Source organism: Lepidochelys olivacea (assembly GCF_965140295.1).
Source record: "Lepidochelys olivacea isolate rLepOli2 genome assembly, chromosome: 4".
Taxonomy (NCBI): domain Eukaryota; kingdom Metazoa; phylum Chordata; order Testudines; family Cheloniidae; genus Lepidochelys; species Lepidochelys olivacea.
The window spans coordinates 105,397,120-105,418,450 of NC_140414.1; the positions used below are offsets into that span (position 1 = coordinate 105,397,120).

General features: G+C 40.9%; 1 protein-coding gene across 4 annotated transcripts in view; it reads right to left on the bottom strand.

Moving 5' to 3' along the window:
- TBC1D1 (TBC1 domain family member 1) overlaps nt 1-21,331 on the bottom strand; it is a gene marked incomplete at its 3' end in the record, with an annotated part of 200,274 nt that overhangs the window by 67,042 nt on the left and 111,901 nt on the right. For 2 of the 4 annotated variants that reach the window (XM_084625704.1, XM_084625706.1), the window contains exons 9-12: nt 21,051-21,179; nt 17,348-17,434; nt 13,766-14,043; nt 8,339-8,478 (exon numbers count right to left, since the gene is read on the bottom strand). In XM_084625704.1, coding sequence (XP_084481830.1) covers nt 8,339-8,478; nt 13,766-14,043; nt 17,348-17,434; nt 21,051-21,179 — 634 coding nt within the window. Of the gene's footprint in view, nt 1-8,338; nt 8,479-9,707; nt 9,828-11,856; nt 12,016-13,765; nt 14,044-17,347; nt 17,435-21,050; nt 21,180-21,331 lie in introns of all 4 variants that reach the window. The other 2 variants (XM_084625708.1, XM_084625705.1) reach the window with 2 other exon arrangements.

Here is a 21,331-nt window from a genome sequence, read left to right on the forward strand (position 1 = left end):
GGAGAGACCACTTGTGCTGAGAGAAGAAATCCCTGCTCAAACAATCGGCCCGCGTGTTGTGGGCTCCCAGCAGGTGGAAGGCCCTCAGGGAGATGTCATGGGCTATACAGAAGTCCCACAGCCTGAGGGCTTCTTGGCAGAGGGCCGAGGACCAGGTCCGGCCTTGCCTGTTGATGTAGCACATCAAGGCCGTGTTGTCTGTGAGGACCCTGATTATCTTGCCCTGTAAGTGTGAACAGAAAGCCACACACGCCAGGCATACTGCCCTGAGCTCCCTGACGTTTATGTGGAGGGACAACTCCATGGTCGACCACAGCCCTTGGGTCTGAACAGACCCCATATGGGCCCCCCAACCCAGGTCTGACGCGTTGGACACTAGGTCTAGTGACGGGGCCGAGACATGTTGCTTGGGGAGGACCATCACCGAAGGGAGGCAATCACAGGGCTGACATGTGGCCCAGGAGCTGTAGGCACACCCTGGCCATTGTCACAGGGAATTTTGAGACCGAGGCGATTAGCCCTTTCAGGGTCTCGAACCTGCTCGGAGTCCTCCTAGAAAGTCGGCAGCCGTCCACACGCCGAGCTTACTTGGCAAAGTGGTCCAAGTTCTCCAGGTCAGCTGTCCACGGGACCGCAACCCCAACACAGTACCGTTCACAGCTGCTGCTCCGCAATCTGCTCTGACACACAGACCTTCGACGGTGCGGTGCCATCGATCAACACCTCGAGCTGCGGGGCGGTGTCTCAGCTGGGAGCGAGAGCAGGAGTCTGACTGGGAGCGGCAATGGCGCCTGTGCCGTGAGTGACTGTGATAGCCCCGACAACTTGGTGACCATCTGCAATTCCTTTCTCGGTCACATCGGTAATTGCTCCGCAGTGTGGAGCGGTGCCGAGAGCCCCATTTGGACGGCACCCAACCAGACAGTCTAGCAGGCGTTGACGGCGATGCACGAGGACTGCATCCCAAACGATTGCTGGTTGGCAAGCGGGGTCGGGAGCGGTCTCCTGACCAAGACCTGCGCTGAGCTGGGGGTGATTGTGGGGAGCCCAGCGGCGGTTTGCCTCTGGAGCGTGGGCCCGACACCTGCGGCACCCCCGGTACCGGCATGGTCATGACGTCTCAAGCCGCTTGCAAGGCCTCTCGACATCTGGAGAGGCCTGACCCAACGCGGCCAGGCTACTCTGCTCAACATGAGTCGGAGGCCTAGGGGCCGGAGGAGAACGAGGGCTGCCCGACATGGGTCTAGCCTCTGCCCCTACTTTCTCACGATGACGGGCCTTTCCTCGGCTTCTTGTGTCCCGTAGATGGGGAGTGGTGCCGGCTAGTGGAAGGCACCGAAGGGTCACCACGTACCAAAGTTGCGGTGCCGGGAGCCGAATCGGCGCAGTGCGCCAGAGCCGGGTTCAGCGCTGACTCCATGAGAATGGCCTGGAGTCTAATGTCTCTTTCCCTTTTTGTTCAGGGTTTAAAAGATCTACAAATCTTACAGCGGTTGCTGATGTGAGTCTCACTCAAACAATGTAGGCAATCTGCGTGCGGGTCACTTCTTGGCATAGAATGCCTGAAAGTGCCACACGACTTGAAGCCCGAGGCATGCCCCGGCCTGGGTACTCTAGCTAACTGAACTGACTGAAAGAACTAACTAACAACACGTACTAGCACTAAGTGAACGGAAAAGTTCTGGGGACGAGCTACAGCTAAGCTGGAGCAGAGTAGTTCCGACTCACCTTCACTGGCGGCAAGAAGGAACTGAGGGTGGGGGGAGCGCGCAGCTCCCCTTATACCACGTCATGGAGGCGCCACTCCAGGGCGTGCAGCAGTGCTCCCTCTACTGGTACTGCTAGGGAAAAAGCTTCCAGCACCGGTGCACGCGGCGAGGACGCACACCTACTGTGGAATACACCTGAGCAATCACTCGAAGAACTATTCTTGTAGTTTTCATAGCCTAGCTGAGTCTCCCAATGAAACCAACGCTCATCATACAGAAACTTCCCAGTAACATGCCTTTGATTTGTTACTTGAGACAAGCTATGTTGTAGGAAAGTATCTAATATATTTTCATCTTCTTAATTAGTGGCTGTATCCATTTTCAGAGCACAGGCAAATGCATTTTTCAACCAAAAAAATCTATTTGTCAAAAAAAACCTTTATCTCACGCTACTCAGCATCTTAGAAGATCACACCCAAAGTCTGGATGTAGATATAAGTTCTTCCTACTTTATGTTAATTATTATTTACTATAGTTTTATTAGGTGCTTAACAAGGCAGTATATCTAGCAGCAGCCAACAGAACATTCATTTTAACAAGTCTTTCACTGGGTCATTTGCTTGTACAAGACTACTCAAATAAGTGTCACTCCTATCTAGATCTGCCTATTTTTATTTTTTGATCTAGAGATGTAAAGCTTGAAAGGGTCCACGGTTTGTGACATTTACACCCACACCCAATTTATCTTATGAAGTTTAATAGAGAACTCACTCTTTTCCATAATATTTTTTAAAAACAACATATAGCTGGTACACAGCAAGTATAAAGTGCTATATTCAGTTCTTCAGGCTGTTTTAGAACTTCTATAGGAAGGACAATCACCTTTTGCACACTATAGATTTAAGAGTAATTTCTATAGAAGATGGTTGGTTTTATCCTTTTGAAATTCTACTGACCTGATTCTCAGGTCTGGGCAAGCTTGTCTTCCACTACCCCCAGATTATGAGGCCGTTCAGGCAGCTAGCTATTCCTAGAGTGCAGAAGCATTCTGGCTACACTACCTTTCCATTGGCCACATCCCCTATGCAGTGCATTGTCACAGAACTGCTGCAATCAATTTACAGCATGAAGCAGGAAAGTTTATTACCCTATTATTGCATGAAAACTATCCAGGTACGAATTGTGCAAAATATTATAAGAAAGTAAGAATGGCAATAGAGGGTTGGACCAATGGTCCATCTAGCCCAGTATCCTGTCTTCCAACAGTGGCTGGTACCAGATGCTTCAGAGGGAAAGAAAAGAACAGGGCAATTAGAAGAGTGATCCATGCCATCATCCAGTCCCAGCTTCTGGCAGTCAGAGGTTTACGGACACCCAGAGCATGGGGTTGCATCCCTGACCATCTTGGCTAATAGCCATTTATGGACCTATCCTCAAATGAACTTATCTAATTCTTTTTTTAACCCAGTTATACTTTTGGCCTTCACAACATCCCATGGCAATGAGTTCCACAGGTAGATTGTGCATTGTATGAAGAAGTACTTCCTTACGTTAGGGCAGTGGTTCCCAAACTTTAACAACCTGTGAACCCTTTTCACTAAAATGTCAGTCTCACAAACCCCCTCCTAAAAATGAATGTTTCCAGGGATTTTCTCCTTTACTTGAGTATATATTATAAAAGCAGTGATCTTGGAAATATAAAATTTGTTTTAATGACATGCTTATTACATACTATTTATTACTAATTATTTATCATTACAGTATTTTTATTACATTATGAAAATGGCAACACTCTTCCAAGATCTCACTTTCGTAGCTTGTATCACTTTGAATAAGCCCGTTATAAGACAAGGCTCCTATGTTTCATCAAGGAGTATCAGATGTGAAACAGTATGAAGGTATTTAAGAAGCCAACTCAAAGAGTTCCTCCTACACAAGCATTCAGGTTTTGAGCACTCCAGGCAAACAACGCAGGTTACAACAAAGCTTAAACTTGTTCTTCATAATAATTTTTAAAAACAATACTAGCTACCTCTTTAATTTTAAAAACAAGCAAAAAATATCCAGCTCCCTTTCCATTTCTTATAAGGAGTCTTGAAGTTTAAAGCTCCTCAATGTGATAGATATGCTTGCTTTGATCTGCTTAGCTTTTGGAAGTCCAGGGGCTCCGGGCTGCTGGCCCGGTGCTGCCCAGGATCCTCGAGGGACACCTCTGGCCGCCATTAGGGAATTTTTTCCCGGGAACCCCCTGTAACATTTTGCAAACCCCCAGGGGTTCAAGAACCCCAGTCTGGGAACCACTGTGTTAGGGTGTCTATTTATAGCTACATATATATATATGCTAGATAGAGCTGAGCAAATAAATTCTAACAAATCATCTGCTTGATACATTTTGCAATTTAGTAGAATGTTCATAAACCTATGATGATTTTCATAAATCTATTCATTATCTGACCAAATCCAATTAAATGTCTTCTACAGTTTATGATTCAAACCATGTTGCTTAGTTGTGAGTGGCCAGATTTGTCTTTCACATTTCACAGTGAGAACTTGAGCTCCAATTTCGCGTGTCATCTACTTTAGCTACTGACAGGGGCACCACATGAAGGCAGTACACTTGCTCAGCTGCCATGGATTCAGCTAGATTCAGGGGAACATAAGAAGGGCCAGACTCGGTCAGACCAATGATCCATCTAGCCCAGTATCCTGTCTTCTACAGTGCCCACTGATAAATGCTTCAGTGGGAATGAAAGAAGAGTGCAATTATCAAGTGATCCACCCTCTGTCATCCACTCCCAGCATCTGGCAGTCAGAGGTTTAGGGACTCCCAGAACATATGGTTGCATCCCTGACCATCTTGGCTATAGCCATTGATGGACCTATCTTTTATGAACTTATCTAATTCTTCTTTGAACTCAGTTATACTTTTGGCCTTCACAATATCCCCTGGCAACAAGTTCCACAGCGCGTTGTGTGCTGTGTGAAGAAATACTTCCTTTTCTTTGTTTTAAATCAGCTGCCTATTCATTTCATTGGGTGACCCTGGTTCTTTTGTTATGTGAAGTAACAAATAACACTTCCTTATTCACTTTTTCCACATCATTCATGATTTTATAGACCTCTATCCTATTCCCCCTCTTAGTTGTCTCTTTTCTAAATGGAAGAGTCCCAGTCTTTTATAATCTCTCCTCATTTGAAAGCAGTTCCATACCCCTAATCATTTTTATTGCCCTTCCCTGTACTTTTTACAGTTCTAATATATCTTTTTTAGAGATGGGGTGACCAGAACTGCACATAGCATTCAAGATGGGGGCGTGCTATGCATTTATATAGTGGCAGTATGATATTTTCTATCTTATTAGCTATCCCTTTCCCAATGGTTCCTAACATTCTGTTAACTTTTTTGACTGCAGCTGCATATTGAGCAGATGTTTTCAGAGAACTTGCTACAAGGACTCCAAGATCTCTTTCTTGAGTGGTAAAAGCTAATTTAGACCCCTCATTTTGTATGTAGAGTTGGGATTATGTTTTCCAATGTGCATTACTCTGCATTTATCAACATTGAATTTCATCTGTCATTTCGTTGCTCAGTCATCCAGTTTTGTGAGATCCCTTTGTAACTCTTCACAGTCAGTGTTGGACTTGACTATCTTGAGTAATTTGTTATTGTCTGCAAACTTTGTCACCCTGCTGTTTACCCCTTTTTCCAGATGATTTACGAATATGTTGAACAGCATTGGACCCAGTACAGATCCTTTGGGGACACCACTATTTACCTCTCTCCACTGTGAAAATTGTCCATTTATTCCTAACCTTTATTCCCTATCTTTTACCCAATTACTGATCCATGAGGGGATCTTCCCTCTTATCCGATGACTGCTTTACTCCTGGGGAATTCTGCACCAAAAATTAAAAATTCTGCACCAAAAAATTAAAATTTTTGCACAGAATATTTTAAAATTCTGCAAATGTTATTTGTCAAAATGATACTACATAATCATGCCAGTTTCATTTTGGTAATTTATTTCAAAATATCTGTCAGCATGTGTCTCTCTAAAAACACAGACACACACAAGAATTCCCACAGGAGTAGAGTGTTAAAGAAACACCTATGACCAACCCAGTTCCTGTTTCTCTGCACCCTCCTTCACCCCCGAGCCCAGCCGGGGGGCCAGCCTCCCACAACCCCTCCCTCCGAGTCCACCCACAGGGCCCCCCACAGCCAATACACCCAAATCCCCTCCCCTCAAGCCTAGCCATGGGCCCCCCCAGCCCAAACACCAGCCCCCCTCCTTCCCAGAACCCAGCCATGGTCCCCCCAGCCCAGACACTAGCCCCCTCCCTCCCAGAACCCAGCTGACCCCTAGTGGCGACCAGCAGCACTGCAGCCCATTTCTGTGGGGGGAAAGGAAATTATGTGCAAAAAACCATTAATTTCTGCAAAATTCTGCATTGCACAGTGGTGCAGAATTTCCCCAGGAGTACTGCTTACTTTACGTAAGAGCCTTTAATGTTTGCCCTCGTCAAAGGTTTTCTGAAAATCCAAGTACCCTGTATCAACTGAATCACCCTTGTCCATATGCTTGTTGACATCCTCAAAGAATTCAAATTAGTGAGGCATTATTTCCCTTTACCAAAGCCATGTCGACTCCTTCCCAACATATCATGTTTATCTTTGTGTCTTATAATTCTGTTATTTACTATAGTGTCAACCAATTTGTCTGCTGCTGAAGTTAAAAAGTTCTTTTAAAAGAAGTCAAGATAAGGTAGAGCAGTTGTGCATATACTAAGCTAGTCCTAATTGTCCATCATGATAAACACTTGGGAGTGAGAAATGCACAAGAGGTAAATATCTTACATTAGTATGAAATTCAAAGTAGAAAAAGTGAATAGTAAGCTAAAATGAATGAGTTTAACACTCTGGTTTCTATTCATAAATAGATATATACATGGGGGAAGAGAAAGAAATTCACATATATTACACAGAAAAGGGGGAAAAGTGACCAAATCATGTAAATAGTTCCCCTAACTAATACCTACTGCTCACATCTTAGCTTCCCTTATTTCTGCAGTTACTATGTTTATCCAGCTGCAGATTGTTAAAACAGGATGTTGCAGCTGCAGTGCACTGCCAAGCTCCAGAGGAAGAGCTAGAATAGGCAATCTAGGTGGTATTTCTTTTTTTCAAAGGAGAGCTTTGAAATCATGTGTAAAACTATTTCTGTCAAGGATGTCAAACTTGCAAAACTTGGCAGATTCACTGCATAGCTCAATTTAAGCAGCACTCTATATCCCTATTCTACTCAGGCTCTTATACTGTGCCCTCACCATGGTATCTGAGCACTTGTGAGAGATGAATTAAGTGGTGTGACTGGTATCTGTCATGTATGGTGACTTTCCCATTCCTCTGCTCTTTCCAGCAGGGAAAACGGTGCAAGGATTCGTCTTTGTTTGTTATGAAGCGCTAGATTTCTATTACAGAAGGCCAGGTTGAAGAATTGTGCTTAGCACTTGGAACTGAAAGTAGTGACCTTTGGGGTGATGCTTTAGAGAAAAAACGTACAGCAAATCTGTAAAATTACAAAGGAGATATATAAACCCCTTTATGCTATTTGTGGGCTCCTCTTGCTCTTGCATGTTGCATTAACATTTGGAAGTCAGAAATCCTGACTCTATAGACAATGGTCTTCAGTTTCATTTTTGCTTGTTCAACTTTTAGTTCCAAAATAATATAAGCCTTGTGGGACAAGACTCCCTTTTCAATGTTCTTGATGTGCCTTATGGAAACTCCCTATAAGATTTCTAAAAATGATTTAAGAAATTCACAGTAATGAACACCACCTAATTAGAGGTAGGCAAAAATTCACTAGCTACTCTCTGAGAGAGTTTTTTATTTTCAGCCCTTCCCACAACCATATTCTATTTTTTTAAAAAGTCCATTAAAAATCGGTTGAGATTCCTTAAAGGAATTAAAGGAAGAAATTAAGAGGAGAGAGATAAGAAATCACTATTTAAGATGAAGGTTAAAAGAAGGCAAATGTTATGGACTGAGGGTACACAGTTGGAGCTAAATTCAGTCCAGTTTTAAGCAGATGCAACTCCACTGTGATCAGAAATGTTACAACCCTTTGCACCAGGTAGATGTGAATTTTGCTTTTGAGAGCTCAGTTCTATGACCAATATGCCAATACATAGTGATACTGTAGTTTCTTCTGATGATACATAGTGATCCACACTCTGCACTAAAAGGCATCACTGAGAAAACAATTATTTTCATAGAATTAATTAAAGGAAATAGGTATAACAAGGTATGCCCCATCCTCTGTCCCCATTTTTCTTTAGCTAGCTGGTGTAATGCAGTCACAGATATTATTGTAGCTATAACCTATAGTTGAAAAATAAAAACTCCTTAGCTGGGTAAGCCATGCTATGACACAAAAGCAGTTAGGAAACTGACAATAGAAATGAGCCACCTGGCAGCTGATTAAATAGCAACCAAAAATTAATACAGGTAGTTCTCCTCAAGCTAATTAAATTGTCACCACCCTACTGAGCAAACATAGGTACAGGAGATTAGTACTTCAGCGGTCACTTGGGGCTGTTTGCGTGCAGTCAGATATGGATCTTACCATCATATCGGCTGGGAGAATCACATCCTTTCTGAGGAGTTGCCACTCGAAGGAATATCTGTTGTCTCCATGAATGCCGGCGAGTCCTTACAGGGGTGTCATTGCCAACATCCAGCTGGCTTTGTTTAGACTCATAGTCACTAAAATTACAGAATACAGAATGGCTTATGAATAAGTTATGACAGACACAAAAGTCGTCTAATGACACTGAAGTGTTAGGTTTCAATGGACATAAAAACCAAAGCTATCAGGGAAGGAAGGCTGTGTCCCCCATACATGCTGGGTCAGCCTCCATGTGTTAAATGGGTGAAATTCACCCCATTGCTGCAGGCCTGCACAAGGTCATATGTATCACTCAAGTTAGTGATTGGGCATCTGGCTTTGTGCTGAGTTTGCCTTCCAAGATTTAATGAACTTACTGTCAACATTTTACAATTTATTTTGTGATAATCCTAAATACACACAATGTGTAGCAGGTGTACATACAAAACGGTGAAAACAGTGCGTGTACACACTAACAAACCTTTACATTATTTGTTAACAGCACTTTTCATTTCTCTAATGCCTTTAATTAGTAGATCTCAAGGAGCTCTATAAACATTAAAACTCTCAACTCCCTGTGAATTAGGTGCATATCGTTCTTCTTTTTCATATATATATATAAACTGAGGAACTTGGAAGTTAAGTGACTTTCTCGAAGTCACACTATAAAAATCAGTCACAGAGCTAAGAATAGTCCCCAGGAATTCTGGCTTCTATTCCTTTGGTCTAATTGATAGGCTTCACATAGAGCGTTTTGTTAAAATTCAGAATTAAATAATGAACAACAATGATATCTGTCCATTTAAAAATCCCACTGTTACCTCTTTTAGGAACTCAGCCCATTCTTTATTTTTCTTTTCAACTACCACGGATTGAGTGTCTTGTGGGATTGTGTTGAATGCTGAAGGGGACAAATAAGCTTCAAAGAGCACTGGTGGTAATTGATTTTCTAGGCCAGAAACCATCTCAGTAGGCTCATTCCATCCTGAGAACATTGCTGTAGTGTGGGATGTACACTGTATTTTCTTAACGGTGAACTGGTAATATGGATATGCCCCTTTGGGCAGGAGCAGTCAGATAGTGGGAATTAAAATTGTATTATCACAACATCTGAGTTCAGAAATGGACAGCAGATCCACAGTCATTATAGAAACCATGGTAACCTCCCGACCTTTGATGGCATCCTCATTTAGCTTACTTCATCTATTACATGCAAGTGAATGATACATTATTAATTTCTACAAATGCATAAAGTGCTCTCAAAATTAAAACAAAGAATCCTTTGAATGATACAGTTTTACCTCCAGGCTTAAAGACAGAACCCTACCTTTTTGCTCTCCTAAAGTCAGAGGTGTTATTTTCATCTACAGGAGCCAGAAATTTTAAGAAATTTGGCACAGAGGAGGAAGAAGGAAGCTTTTTCCGTAGTGCAGTACGGTAGGAGGTGCTGAGAGTGCAGTTGGGAAAAGTGCAGTTTAGAATGAGCAAGTGTAAGTATGCAGAATAAAAAAAAATACACAGTGCAAGCTCCAAAACAAAAATACTTTCAGGCATGAATACCAAGAAAAATAAAACTGTGTAACAAGTTCTACTCTGAAATCGTATTTGAGTCACCTAACTATTCCAGTATTAATACATTTTAATAAATTAATTATCTGCTATGGTCAAGGATTCATCACCCATGTTTCAACCACATTTATTTAATCCAATAAGAATTCATGGCTATTCTATAGCCAAACAACTGCTAAAATTGGTAGGTACATGTTCGAGTGTCCCACATTTTTGGAGGGGTGGAAAAAAGTTGACACTTCTGTAACTGGTATGGGGAGGGAGGGCAGCCACTGAATAAGGTGACTATGCAAAAGTGCCTACACACTAACAGAGTAACTTTCACAGGACAGTAGAATTTTCAGCATCTGATTGCTTGGGTTTGTTACTCTTGTGTGACAGGTAGAAGAACCAATCAAATCTCACTAGAAGCATTTCAGCAAATATAACTCTTCTTCCCACCCTTTGTCTCCTAAACTTCCTACATGAAGCTCCTACAGCACTCAGAGGAACATTAATGGGTAGTGGTTTAACGAGAGCAGCTGAGTTAATGACAATTTCTGTCTGGAATGGAAGCTGATAAAGTCATCTGGTGTGTGGTAACTAAAAGGTAACATCACTGAGAACTAAGAAATCATACCAAAATACACTACTGGGGGTGGGTTATTCTGTATGGGTCTTTGTAAGTCTCTCTTGTCGAAGCTGTTCCACTTTATATAAAACACTTGAATAGTCACTGAGCTAGAAAGAATTATTCTATAGTCTGGTGGTTAGAATGCTCGCTGAGAAGGTAGGAGACCCAAGTTCATGACCCTAGTCCAATGGCGAATTATTTATACATAGTGGAACAGATTCAGCATGAGATTGAGATCCCCAACACCAGAATATTCCATAACCCAATGGCTAGGATGCTCTTCTGCAATGTTGGAGACACAAGAACAAAACTCTTTTCCACGACAGGCAAAGGGGGAAATTGAACCCTGGTCTCCTATATTCCAAGTGCAGGCTCTAGCCACTGTGATAAAAGTTCTAAGGGAGGCCATGGCGACACCTCTTCCCCATCTCTTCCTGTTTTGTGAATGGTGCTTAGGCCCAAAAGAAAAAATGTTTGACTGAAACTATTTGGTGAATTCACATCGAAGTCACAAACAGTTTCAGGTTGATTAAAATTGCATTTTATCTTATTTTTATTTATCTTTATTTTAAAATTGCACCCATCTCTAGTTTTAGGGAGCAGCTGGTCTTCTCACCATAAGGTGGAAAGGCAGAGTGAGTAGCCCTGTCTGTAACTTTCCTCTCCACAAATGCTTTTGCTATAAGGGCAAGAATATCAAACTGTCACTTGATGGTGCTGAATGACTCTCCACAAGTCAGACTTTTATTACTCTCTTCACCTGGTCAAATTTCCAACTCTTAGTGAGTCACTTTCTCCCTCTCTCCTTTTCAATCACAAAGAAGCAGGGACCTGTATCAGCATTACTTTGATCAGGGTAGAGTGAAACTGAAAAATTCTGGAGAAACAGAGAGGGTGTGAGAGTTCTTGGCATCTAAGCCTCTGGCAGAGTTTAACCAGCGCTGTTTTCTGATGCATCACAAGAGCAACTGACCCCAACATATCAGCTGTGTGTGAGAGCACCTGAAATAATTTCATTCAGTCAAAATGAAAAATTAGATCAAGTGCCCTATGATAAAATGCAATGGTACAAAATGTTAGGAGAGGAGTTTATTTTCCCCTCATGTAAACACACCTCCTCTGGCAGCTTTTTATTAATAATAATTATTCATTATTAATTATTATTATTGTTGTTGTTGTTGTTGTTGTTGTTATTCAGTCACTGTGCACATAGTGAGTGAGGATAATGCAGTGTTGTGTGTTTATGGTACAATAAAACAAACACTCTCCAAACTATATACATCTGCTATCTCACCTCTTTTGTGCAATGTGCCCACATTGTTCTCTGCTTGAATTATGCTTTAGATATTTTAAAAAAGTGGGTGAAGAGGCTGAGGGATTAAGACGAGCTAGAGGAGAGGGAGCTGAAGATTGACCAGAACAGCTTTCAGACTTGCCAACAGATGTGCTCAAACTGAACAGTGAGATTCCAGCCATGTGGGAGGGATGAGGTAAGAAAGAGAGAGAGAACAAATCTCAGAAACAGAGAAAAATGAAATGAGATTGCTTATCTAGCCTCATTTTAAAATGTCCTACTACTGCCAGATAACCATTACATACATTTCTGATTTACAGTTCTCTCTGAAAGGCACCGAGCACTATAACCTAATCCAGCAAAGTACAGAAGTGTTTGCTTACAGGACCTGATTCAGCAGGATACTTAAGCACATACCTAAATTTAAACACCTGAGTAATCTCAGTGAAATCAATGGAACTACTTGCATTCATAAATTTATACACATGTTCAAGTGCTTCACTGCATTGGGGCCAAAATGCTCAGCATCTTGCAGGATAGTGTCTACATGTACTTTGGAAACTACCTGTGAATCAGGGGTAAGACTTTTCAAAGGAATCTAAGTAATTTAGGAATCTAAATCTCCTGGAATCTAAATCTCATTGAAAGTTATTGGGATTTGGTCCTAAGTCCCTTGGGCACTTTTGAAAATTTTATCCTACTACACATTTTTCTGAGAGCTCCATTTTCCCTGCATCATGTACTTATTGCTCTTACTAGCTTGCCATAGTATACCACTAAGGGCCCAATCCTTTGAGGATTAAGTGCCCTGAGTTGCTCCCACTGAAGTCCTAGGATGGGACCAAAACAGGAATGGCAAAGGAAATTAAACATATATTCAACTTTTAGCTATAGTCCCACAGTAAAATAGGAATGAACTGAGAAAGCAGAAGCAAGTAGAAAGTTTTAAGGAGGCACTTGTAAAGTTAAATCAACAAGTACTAAATTGCACCACAAAAGCCATTTAGCATTTAAGGAACAAAAAGGTTCAAAGAAGGGACAAAAAGGGAACTCAGGTTATGTTTCCTTTTAAATATCACAATTCTCTTTTTTCACTGCCATCATCTATCTCAAGCATTTACCTTTATCACCCTACCTTCTGCAAGGAAAAGTGAGCCAGCACAGAGACAGATTTACTACTGTCTAGCTTGTGTATACCAGCAGTTTTGGCAGAGAAACAGAAGTCTGCAGAAAAAAATGTTTCCACAGTAACTGGAAAAAGCCAGAGAGGGAGGAGGGAGAGGGGTGATGGAAGGGAAGTCCCATAAAGCTTAGTGAGATTTCACGGATGATAAGCAAGCCTTTAAAGAAGGACATCTGAAGAGCATTAGCATGAAGACTATTAACAATTTATTTTTGTTAGTGAAACCTTGCAGCTGAATCAAGAATTCCTTTTATTGCACTGGCTGGTTAAAACTGGACAGGAGTCTGTCCTCTGACATCAATTAGAGAATTTTATCATTTTTTTAAACAGGATTCCTCTTCATAAATATGAAATAGAGTGGTACCACAAAGCCAGCATTTATTTAGACTGCTCTCAGATACACCCAGCAAGAACTATTTCACATTGATTTGCAGAGGCAAACTAACTTCTCATCATCCACTTATATCATGCTTGTGTAGTAAAATGGCTTTCTGACACTTACTGTGGAATTGCAAGTTTCATGTTTCGTCTCCCTCCTTGAACAATACCAAATGAGTGGAAAAGGCGCTCTTAAACATAACATGTTTTAAGCGGACGACACACTGCTCTAACACTAAGCGCTATGTTTCTCTTTTGCTAAATGAACATACCTGGTATGCAATGAACATCCCATAATTTGCCCCAAATATCTATCAAACAATATCCTGCTTTTAAAATAAGTCTTACTTTCGCTTGTGAGGAGTCTCTGTGCTCACTGAATGATACCTCATAAGTTTCCTTTGTAGAATAGATGGTGATGTTTCAACTGGTTCCAAAGATTCCTGGCATTCAATAGGCAAGTGACTCAATGTGTTTGCTCGCCGGCGAAACCCTTGCTGAGGTAATTTATCAGGCTGTTCGATGGGGTGACTAACTGGGTCACTGGAGAGATCTCCCACAGATCCATTGGTCTTGGCAGGAGTCTCTGGAGGAAGTGGGCCTTCTTTTTCACACACAGATGGTTCCTAGCAATATAAAAATATTCATCCATGTAAAATATGATTTATAAATAATAATTTGAGGTTCTCTATCCCAGGTCTATTTTTTGACACCATAAACAAATCTCCTTCCTGCTACAAAGGCATTTATTTCTAAAGAAGACTACTTTTAATCCCAGCTGAACATTTCCTGAAAATAAATACAGGCCAACACTTACAAGCTTTCCTGCCTAAATTTAGGCACCCATAAAAGAGTGGCTGAGCTTTTCAAAAGGTGTTGAGAACCTGCATCTCCCAATATGCTGGTGGAAGCTCAACAACTCTCCAAGTCAGGCAACTCTTACTTAGATACCTAACATTAGACACTATAGTTTGAATATTTAGGCCATGGTATCTCACACAATGACCTAACCTTTAATGTTTCATTACTAATCAGCAAGGCAGCCACATGCTGTTATATCTATGCTTTATAGAGGAAAAAAAGGCTGAATAGTAGTTATCCTCAACACTTTGAAGAGGATAACCTGAGACAAGAAAGGGACAAATGAATATATGGTATGTTATTGTCACAAAAGCTGCAATGTAAAAGGAAGCATTTCAGACTACACAGAATCCATTTACATTAAAGATTTAACATAAAACTGCACTTTTTTATTAGATCTTTTTCTTTTAAAAAAATCATTCATGATTACAAATGCAGATGCATGAGTCTATGTAGGTACTCATATTGACCCTATACCCATTGTATCTGAGCTCCTCACAAATAATGAATTTATCTTCACAACAGATCTGTAATGGAGAACTGAGGCACAGGCACACTAAGAGTGGAACTGTGGCCCACTCAAGTCAGGACTTATTAAAGGTCACATAGGAAGCGTATGGCAGAACCAACAACTGACCATAGGTCTCCTGACTGGTCAGTGGCCATACCACAAGACCATCCTTCCTCTCTGCTTCATATTTAACTTATTTTACTAGAATCTCAAACCATACCATCAATATATAAATTCTTTACATTTAGAAGTTTAATTCTACAGTCCTTTTGAATGTACAACTCCCACTGAAATCCAAAAAGTTGCATTTACTTTCAGTGGTGTTAACTAATCACCACACTGGAATCAACAGTCCTGAAGCTGACGCATCATTTTCTTTCATTGTTGCAATCTCAGAGAATGAATAATTGCCCAAATTGGGCCCACTAACCCCATCTTTTCTTAGCACCAGGAAAGAGATAATTTATAATCAAAATGCCTAAAGACAGCCTAAAATTTCTGAAAAAGAGAAAATGACATGGAGATATAGGTTGCCATCTCTTGGAGAAGGTGCCAGGATAAGAAATCCCATTATGACCTCTCAACATATTAACTCAGAATTGGTTTATTAGAGAGACAAGGTGAGTGAGGTAATATCTTTTATTGGACCAACTTCAGTTGGCGAAAGAGACAAGATTTCAAGGTACACAGACCTCTTCTTCAGGTCTGGGAAAGGTACGTAGGCTATGTCTACACTGCATGCCTTACCGAAGCAGTTGTGCCACTGTAAGGTACGTGGTGTAGCTGCTCTTTGTCTGCCAGAGGTCTCCTGCCAACAAAATAAAACCACCCCCAGTGAGAAGCAGCAGCTCTGTCGGCGGGCAAAGCACCTTTCACCCTGGCACTTTTCGTCAGTAAAACTTTTGTCAGTCAGAGGGGTGTTTTTTTCACACCGCTGACCGACTAAAGTTTTACCGACTAAAGTTCGGTGTAGACCTAGCCTCTGAGTGTCACAGCTAAACAAGGTGGAGCGGATTGTTTAGCACAAGTAATTAGCACATTATGAGAGACCATTCAACGTGAAGTGGCACATTAACACCCGTGCAGTCACAGGACAAAAAAAGGAGGGGTTAGAGGGTTTCAGATTGTTGTAATAAACCATAAATCCACTAAAAAAAGGAGGACTTGTGGCACCTTAGAGACGAACACATTTATTTGAGCGTAAGCTTTCGTGGGCTACAGCTCACTTCACCGGATGCATCCATCCACTGTCTTTATTTAGATAATGATTTTTAGTGTCTAGCAGAGTTATGAATTTAAGCTCCCAGGCTCATGTTCTGAAGGTGTTGTGCAGGTTTCCTTCGAGGACAAGGACTGAAAGATCAGGTATGGAGTGTTTGTTTTGTGAAAAGTGTTCATCTAAGGATGATATGGTGTTTTTGTCTTTTATGATTTTCTGTATGAGTTTATTCAAGAGCTTAGGTCTGGTCTTCACTACAGACCTGAATCAGTATAACTATATTGGTCAGGTGTTTTAAACATTCATCATCTCCTCCCCCCCCCCCCGCCCAACCGACCTAACCTCCCAATGTAGACAGCGCTAGGGCTACTGCCTCTCAGGGAGATGGATTAACTACGCCAGCAGAAAAGTTCTTGCCATTGCTCTTGCAGACTTGCCCTGAGTGATTATCTGGTTTCACCCATATAGTGATTAATGGGGCATTTAATGCACTGGATGAGGTACACCACAAGTTGTGATAGCAATGTGTAGGACTCATGGATCTTAAAAGATGTGTTGTGGGGAGTATTGATCATTGTAGCAGTGGAGATATGTCCACAGGTTTTGCATCTGCTGTTATGGGAGGGTCTGGTGCTGCTTTGAGTAGGTGAGTCCTGGTCAGTGGGGAGCTTGCTTCTGACGATTAGCTTGGAAAGTTTGGAGGGGGCATTGTTTGAAGGCATGAAAAGAGGGTTTGGAAAAGATTTCTTTCAGGATGTGGAACCCATTGAGTATGGGTTGTTATTGTTTAATGGTAGCCCATACGGATTCCAGTGTGGGGTGGTAGTCTCATGTCCAAGGATGTGGTTTATGATCATACCATTGCTCAGGGGATTCAGATGCATTTTAGTGTGGAGTGCACACCTGAGTTGGTTACCCACATTTCTTTAAGTTGCCTGCAGCAATGGGGTGAACAGAAGATGGAATTTAGGCCCTGATGTTGCAAGTTGATATCATTGGCAAAGCACCATTGACTTCTGTGGGCTCTGCATGGGAATAAGTATCTGCCCTGTGGGCCAGCATGCAAGAACAGAGTTCCCCTTGGTAGAAAAAAAGCACATTCTTAGCACCAAATTGTATCATATTACTCGTATAGCTACATTTTTCATGTCTGGTGTTTTGTTTTTCTTCCCACACAATCTATCAGATTTTTTAGTCATGAATTCATGAAAAAATAATAAATATAAGACATTAAAATAGACTGATTACACCAACACATCACATGATTTTAACTGTGAATGTTACAAAAAAGGTTAGCAGAAGATTCTCAATTTATTCACTCACTATGGTGATTACTTACTTTACTTGTGCTGCTTAATGTACTGGATAAGGAGCTGTCCAAATCCACACTTCCAGAATTTTCTAGTGAACCTTTGGTTTTACTACCCTTTAGAAATAAAGTATATGAAGCAATCAGAATTAGAACACAAAAAACTGCATTCCAACAGAACATCCTTGCTCGAACTGTTAAATCACTGATTCTGCCAGTATCATATTCAATTTCCTGAAATGCCTAAGAATAACCTGCCTCTCCATGAGAAACAGGTGCTTCCTTCAGGAAGGCAACAGATATTTTAAGGACCCTAGCAATTAATACACTCACGCAGGCCAAATTATTCTTTTTTTCAGCCAGGATTGCTGTTGGTAGCGTCATATCCTACAAAATATATATGTGGAAAGGGTTTGAATAATCATGTGCTTGAATTACAAATATTATTACAGCACCTCCCTCAGACCATAAAATGAATTTTCACATTAGGCTATCTCCATCATAATGCAAAGATAGGAACTGACTAGTACAGAGAATTGAAGATTACATCAGCACATTGAACTCATGTAGACTCTCCCAACAAACATCACCTCTGTTATACTGATTTGCATGTCTCTAGGTCAGAGTGAAAATCCATAGAGTTTGGTACAATCCCTTGGACTGAAGCCCTTTTGGATTACCCAGAGGAATGCATAGCAACCTGATAATGGATAGTTATGCAACAGTATGTCTATGGAGCAAACCTGCTCTTGACCACAGGCAGCTAATAGTTGGCTTATGTTCTGAAGCACAAAGGTTAAAGTCCTGTATGAAGTTTTATTCCAGTTGCAATAGAGTAACTGTTGACATCATCATTACCATGAATAATTAATATTCTTTTTCTGAATCTTACTAACCTTTTTGCCCCAGGCCTGGTCTACACTTAAGGTTTATCAATATAGTTATATTGATCAGGGGCGTGATTTTTTTTACTGACATAGCTATGCCAATAAAAGCCCTAATGTAGATGCAGTTATACTCATAGAATCATAGAAATGCAGAGCTCGAAGGGACCTCAAGAGGCCATCAAGTCTAGTACCCTGCACTAAAGCAGGACCAAGTAAACCTACACCATCCCTGACAGGTGTCTGTCCAACCTGCTCTGAAAAACCTCCAACAAAAGGGATTCCACAGTCTCCTTTGGAAGCTTATTACAGAGCTTAACTACCCGGATAGTTTGAAACTTTTCCCTATTATCTAACTTAAATCTCCTTTGCTGCAGATTAAGCACATTATTTCTTGTCCTACCTTCAGTGGACATGGAGAACAATTGATCACTGTCCTCTTTATGACAGCTCTTAACATATTTGAAGATGGTTATCAGATCCCCCCTCAGTCATCTTTTCTCAAGACTAAACATGCCCAGTTTTTTTTAACCTTTCCTGATAGGTCAGGTTTTCTAAACCTTTTATTATTTTTAAAAAAAGAAAAGGAGTACTTGTGGCACCTTAGAGACTAACCAATTTATTTGAGCATAAGCTTTCGTGAGCTACAGCTCACTTCATCAGATGCTCACGAAAGCTTATGCTCAAATAAATTGGTTAGTCTCTAAGGTGCCACAAGTACTCCTTTTCTTTTTGCAAATACAGACTAACACGGCTGTTACTCTGAAACCTTTATTATTTTTGTCGCTCTCCTCTGGGCTCTGTCCAATTTGTCCACACATTTCTGAACGTGTAGCACCTGGAACTGGACACAATACTCCAGCTGAGGCCTCACCAGTGCCAAGTAGGGTGGGACAATTGCCTCCCGTGTCTTACATATGACTTTCCCATTAATACATCCCAAAATAATAAGTCTTTTTTTGCAACTGCATCACATTGTTGACTCACATTCCATTTGTGATCCACTATAACCCACAGATCATTTTGAACAGTACTATCACTTAGCCAGTTATTCTCCATTTTGTAGTTGTGCATTTAATTTTTTATTCCCCAGTGTAGTACTTCGCACTTAACTTTACTGAATTTCATCTTGCTGAATTCAGACCAATTCTCCAATTTGTCAAGGTCACTTTGAATTCTAAACCTGTCCTCCAAAGTGTTCGCAACCCTTCCCTGCTTGGGGTAATCTGCAAATTTTATAAATTCACTTTCCACTCCATTATCTTATTGGTGCAACATATCCGTCCACAACTTGCACTTATACCAATATAGCTTATGCCAATCAGGCACTTTTACACTGATATAGCAGTGTCCACAAGAGGGTTTTGCCAGCAAAACTCTCCTAATGTAAATTAGGCCTTTGTATTTCATGGCAGAGATCTTCATTAGTTATCATATGTTGTGTAAGGGCATATTTCTTTTATCATCCTAGGCCGATCTATATGATAATCTTTTGCTGGGATAGCTATGTTGGTCAGGGAAGTGATGAAGTGTGATTTGTAAGCAATATATCTATGCCAGCAAAAATTTCCAGAGTAGACACAGTTATCCTGGCAAAATTGTGATTTTGCTGGGAGAGCTTAGTTTGCTTCAGTGTGGGAAGCTGTAGTAAGCTATGCTGGTAAAAATTCAATTTTGCTCGTATGAACTGCATCCATGCTAAGAACACTTTGCCAGTGCAGTATACAGGGATAGCTAAATTGGCAAAACACTTCTAGCGCAGACCTGCCATTAATTTAATTGAATGTCTCCTTGTCCTTGTATTATGAGAAGGATAAATGGCACTCCATGATAAATCTTCTCTCCCATTTACTGTTTTGTAAAATTTATCTTGTCAACTTTTATCCATCACCTCTCCAAACTAAATGGTCCTGAATGTTCAATCTCACTCCATACAGAAATCTTTGCAAGCCCCTAATCATTCTTGTCACACCATTTTCTGGACTTTCTCTACTTTGTGCTATCTCCTTTTAGAGACCAAAATAACTGTATTCAGAGAGAAGGGGTTCCAGAGGTTTAAGTGGTGGCATTATAATATTTTCAGTATTTTTCTCCATTCTTATCCTAATACAACCTGATATCTTATTTGTTTTTTTAACTGCTGCGGTGTATTGAGCAAATATTGCCAGCCATCTGACCATGATATCTGCATCTTTTTTCCAGTGTGTTTACAGACAATTGAGAGACCATCAGTGTGTAAAGGTTCAAAGAGTTCCTTCCAATGTTTATCACCTGCCACTTGTTTACATTGAATTTCATCCTCCATCATATTGCCCAAATTCCTATCTCTGTAAGCGCCTTCTGAAATTCCTCCTAATCTTCTATAGGCCTGACTTACAAATAATTCTGTGGTATCTACAGATTTTCGCCACCACATTGTCTCCTCCCCACCCCATGTCATTAATAAATATTATTTTAAAAATCTGTCCTATTAAGGGTCCTTGGTCAGCCCACTATTAATTTCCTTATGTTAAAAATTGAACAGATTTTTCTATTTCTCTTATCCAGTTTCTAAATCAATGAGAGAATTTTACTGCTAATGCCATAACTGCTTAGCTTCCTTTATAGCCTCTTGTGATGTTTTTGAAAAGCCCACATTAAAATGATATTTACTGCTTCTTTATCCACTAATCTGTTCTCTTCTTCCATCTTAGAAAGGTATGATTTTCATTACAAAGCCCATGTTCACCTAAGTATTTCAGGAACTGTCTTTAATAATTGTTCAACAATTTGCCTTGGAAGGAAACAAAAGTAGATGTACACTATGTGTCTGTCACTCAAAAAAAGTCAATTCAAATAAAGATACCTACCCGTGACAAGATACTTTCTAATGATTCTGTTAGTGACCGTTTAGCTTTGCTCTTCAACATATCTAGTCTGAACCTGGGAGCACTGCTTGGCATCTCATTTCCAGTAGTCTCTCCAGAAGGCTGTGAAGCCTATAATATTTAAGAAAGCAGGTGTAAAATACAGGGCTGTACAGAACAAAACTCCATGAAAGATTTTAGACATCTTAGTAGCACATTTCCAAGCTTTTCTAAACCAAAACTGTACTAAGCTCTGAATCCTCTCATGCATTGTGTTTCTACTA